The 3818-nt window shown below is 40.5% G+C and overlaps 1 protein-coding gene across 3 annotated transcripts in view; it reads left to right on the top strand.

The window, feature by feature from the left end:
* dlg1 (discs, large homolog 1 (Drosophila)) overlaps positions 1-3818 on the top strand; it is a 94378-nt gene that overhangs the window by 73974 nt on the left and 16586 nt on the right. For 2 of the 3 annotated variants that reach the window (XM_015403197.1, XM_015403198.1), the window contains exons 1-3: positions 624-781; positions 2363-2669; positions 2745-2889. In XM_015403197.1, coding sequence (XP_015258683.1) covers positions 639-781; positions 2363-2669; positions 2745-2889 — 595 coding nt within the window. In that variant the 5' untranslated portion in view covers positions 624-638. Of the gene's footprint in view, positions 1-623; positions 782-2362; positions 2670-2744; positions 2890-3818 lie in introns of those variants that run through there. The other variant, XM_015403199.1, reaches the window with a different exon arrangement.

Raw genomic sequence — 3818 nt, forward strand, 5'->3', positions numbered from 1 at the left:
GCCCAGCTGGTCTGATCTTGGTCTGATGGAGGCCCAGCTGGTCTGATCTTGGTCTGATGGAGGCTCAGCTGGTCTGATGCTTTCAGTCTCTCTGAGCTCAGGTGCCTCATTATGAAGCTCTGATGAAACCAACCTGCAGGACTGCAGAGCTTTGCCTCAGTCTGAATTTCCTTTAAGAAAGAACAACATGAAGCATCTTCCTGTTGATCCTCTGTAATCTGGCTTCATAGACATAAAATCCTTCTCAGCTCTGCTGCGTTTAAGGAACATATCCCCAGAGAAGCCTTCAGATCAAACTGAAGCAGCATCTGGTGTTCCTTCTGCAGGTTTAACTCTACAGCTGTCCTCTCCTTTAACACAATCTCTGACTGTGTCACACTAAAGTCCTTAATTCTCATATTTAATCAGATTTAGTGAAAACTAAAGCATGGAAGCAGATCAAGGTTTGCAGATGGAAACCACCCGCTGTTGTTCTAAGCCCCGGGTTCTGCAGGAATTCAGGGATTCGGTTCTGGTGTGGAATAAATCCTGGATTCATTGAGGAGTTTGAGCCGTTTAATGTCAGCATACATTAGAATGACTGTTTGATTTATCATCAGAAAACATAGAAAGTGTTCAAATTCCTTCCTTTGCTGATCATGGCTGCTTTGATCCAGGGAAACTCTGGGCTGGGCTTCAGCATCGCAGGAGGTACAGATAACCCCCACATCGGTGAAGACCCCAGCATCTTCATCACCAAAGTCATTCCTGGAGGAGCAGCAGCTCAGGACGGACGGCTCAGGTAAGAAGCAGGAAGCACAGATTCACACGCGCCTGTTTTCCTTAACCTTGAAAATATAAAACTTTGCTAATAAGAGCAAAAGAAGAAATCTGAGGATAGAAAACAAGCTTTAGGTCTAAGTTAGCTTAGTGGGTTTTAAGAGCTTAAAGCAAAATAGAAATGGAATGTTCTAGAATTTGCACAGACATGTTACTATGAAAAATAAGGCTAACTCTGTTAGCTTAACAAAATAAGAATAATAATATTTTAATTAATATATTTGTTAATTAACTAACAGTTAATACATTTGCTAAGAGAAGTAACTCTCAAATGAAATTTTTTACAGATCCAAGCAAATACGTTAACATTAGTTACTAATGCTAGCATAAGAAATCCCAGAGATAACAAAGCTAGCTTGCTAATGTTAGCAAAGGAAGCGTTTGGTGAAAACTAGATGGTACATATCAGTTAATCCTAATGATCTGTACTGCTGCTCTTAGATGTTTAGTGAGCTGTTAATGTAAAATTAACAAACAAGGTTCAAGCTTCTGGCTCTTTTTATTAAGCTAGCTAAAAATCTAATATTGCAGCTTTAATAGGTTGAATGAAGAGCTACTCCTTTCTGTGGTGAGATGTCGGACACAGGAGGAACTTAGGCTGTTTCTCAATTCACAAGAACGCCAGCGTGGACTCGTACGGGCTACATCATCAACGTCATAGGACTGCGTTGACAGCGATGTCCATGTGTCACAAGCTGTGCAGACTTTCCCTCCTAAATGCAATTTTCATTTGGATGTCCTCTTTGACTCGTGTGTACATCATGTGGATAACCTTTTCGGTATAAAAATAATCATTTTCATTGCCATCACTGAGTCTGGGAGCGACTGTTGTTTATAAGCAGGCCTTTTCCACGATGTTTATCCTGATCATTTCATTTTTAACAACAGTTTAATTTTCTGTTTCAGACAAAAAATTAAGAAGCTATATCAGAAAAACCTCTAAGCTTGCAAGGAAGCATTTGTACGGAATTAGGGCCACTGAAAAAAAAAAAAAAAAGTCAACTGATTTTTAAAATTGATTTCAGTTTAACATGGGAAAAAAAGTCAGAATTCCGACTTTTTTCTCAATTCCGACTTTTTTCTCAGAATTCCGACTTTAATCTCAGAATTCCGACTTTAATCTCAGAATTTTGACTTTTTTCTCTGAGATTAAAGTCAGAATTCTGAGAAAAAAGTCAGAATTTTTTCCCATGTTTAACTGAAATAAAATTTTAAAATCAGTTAACTTTATCAGTTAGGTTTGTTTTTTTTCAGTGGCCCTAATCGTCTTCCGTACATTTGGGGCAATATGCATTTAGAAAATTTGTGCTGATTTAAAAAACAATTGATTAAATGACTTGAATAAAAAAAATGTTTTGATGTTAAATGGAAGAAAACAGTTTTTTTCTCGATATAAATGAGGTCAATCTTTCGGTTCAGCTCTTTTAACTTCATGAAGCAGCAGAGAGACTCAGCCTCACCTGATCAGGCGGTGATGAAGAGGAGGAGCTCTTCCTCAGATTACCAGTTGGCTAAAGGGGGCGGGGTCTGTCTTGGGTTTCAGGGTGAACGACGTCATCCTGCGGGTAAACGAGGTGGATGTCCGGGACGTGACCCACAGCCGGGCCGTGGAGGCGCTGAAGGAGGCGGGGTCTCTGGTCCGACTCTACATCCGCAGAAGGAAACCGGTCTCAGAGAAGGTGATGGAGCTCAAGCTGGTGAAAGGACCCAAAGGTCTGGGCTTCAGCATAGCAGGGGGGGTCGGAAACCAGCACATCCCCGGAGACAACAGCATCTACGTCACCAAGATCATCGAAGGCGGCGCCGCACAGAAGGACGGGAGGCTGCAGATCGGAGACAAACTGCTGGCCGTGAGTTCTCCGCCTGACGCCCTTCGCCGCCTCACGGCGAGCGGACGCTAAGCTCTTCTGTCTGTCTGTGTCCAGGTGAACAGCGCCTGCCTGGAGGAGGTGACCCACGAACACGCCGTCACTGCCTTGAAAAACACTCCTGATGTGGTCTACTTGAAAGTGGCAAAACCCAACAGTGTCTTCATGAGCGACAGCTTCGCCCCGCCAGACCTCACCAACTGTGAGTGAACAGATGCAGCCGCTTCTGCTGCGGATAAACCAGCCTGAGATTAGAGCTGCGGCTGATGATGATGATGATGATGATGATGATGATGATGATGATGATGATGATGATGGGAACGTGGAGCGGCTGCAGTAGTAACGCTGTCTGACTCATCAGTCAGTGACTCAGCTGTTCATCTTTTAGCTAACAGATCAGGTCACTTCCTGTCGTCTGGTTGGAAACCTGGAATCAGCCTAAACTCTCGTTTCCTGGTTAACCCTTTATAGGACGCTCAGTGAAATAGTTAGAAAATCTAAATTTCAAGCCAATAGTGTTATTGGAAACCAGGACAAGATGCTTTATTACCTTTGTAGCATTAAAAAAATTATGGATATTCTGATGGCATAAATGAATGTCAATGTAATAACAAGAAACACCAACAATATATTAAGAAAAATAACTAAAGTGCTTCTATAAGAAATTCATGAAAAACACTCTGAGAGTGAAAGAAACACATTTTTTGATACAACATAGAGGCATTATTGTTAGTACTTACAGTTTTTAGTTTATAAACCTAAAATAATTGTTAACTAGGCTTACTAACTTTAACTTCTCAATTAGCAATTTACCTTTTTTTTCTTGACTTTTTTCAACTTAATTTACAGTAGGTAATAGGGATGCACGATATTGGGATTTTGGCCGATATCCGATATGCCGATATTTTAAAACTCATGTAACCGATAACCGATATCAATACCGATGTTAAAGCTGGACAAAAATAAGTAGTCATTGAAAATAGCAGTTTTGTTATCCATTTCTGACACTTTGAAAAATAAAATACTCAAATATATTTTCATATGCTGATATCAAATTAATCTTTATTACTTTCAAAATCTCGTGAAATTTCATTGTTCTGTTACAAAGTATGGGGAAGAAAGGTGATTTGA

Source organism: Cyprinodon variegatus, unplaced genomic scaffold, assembly GCF_000732505.1.
Source record: "Cyprinodon variegatus isolate N-32 unplaced genomic scaffold, C_variegatus-1.0 Scaffold1458, whole genome shotgun sequence".
Classification (NCBI taxonomy): Eukaryota; Metazoa; Chordata; class Actinopteri; order Cyprinodontiformes; family Cyprinodontidae; genus Cyprinodon; species Cyprinodon variegatus.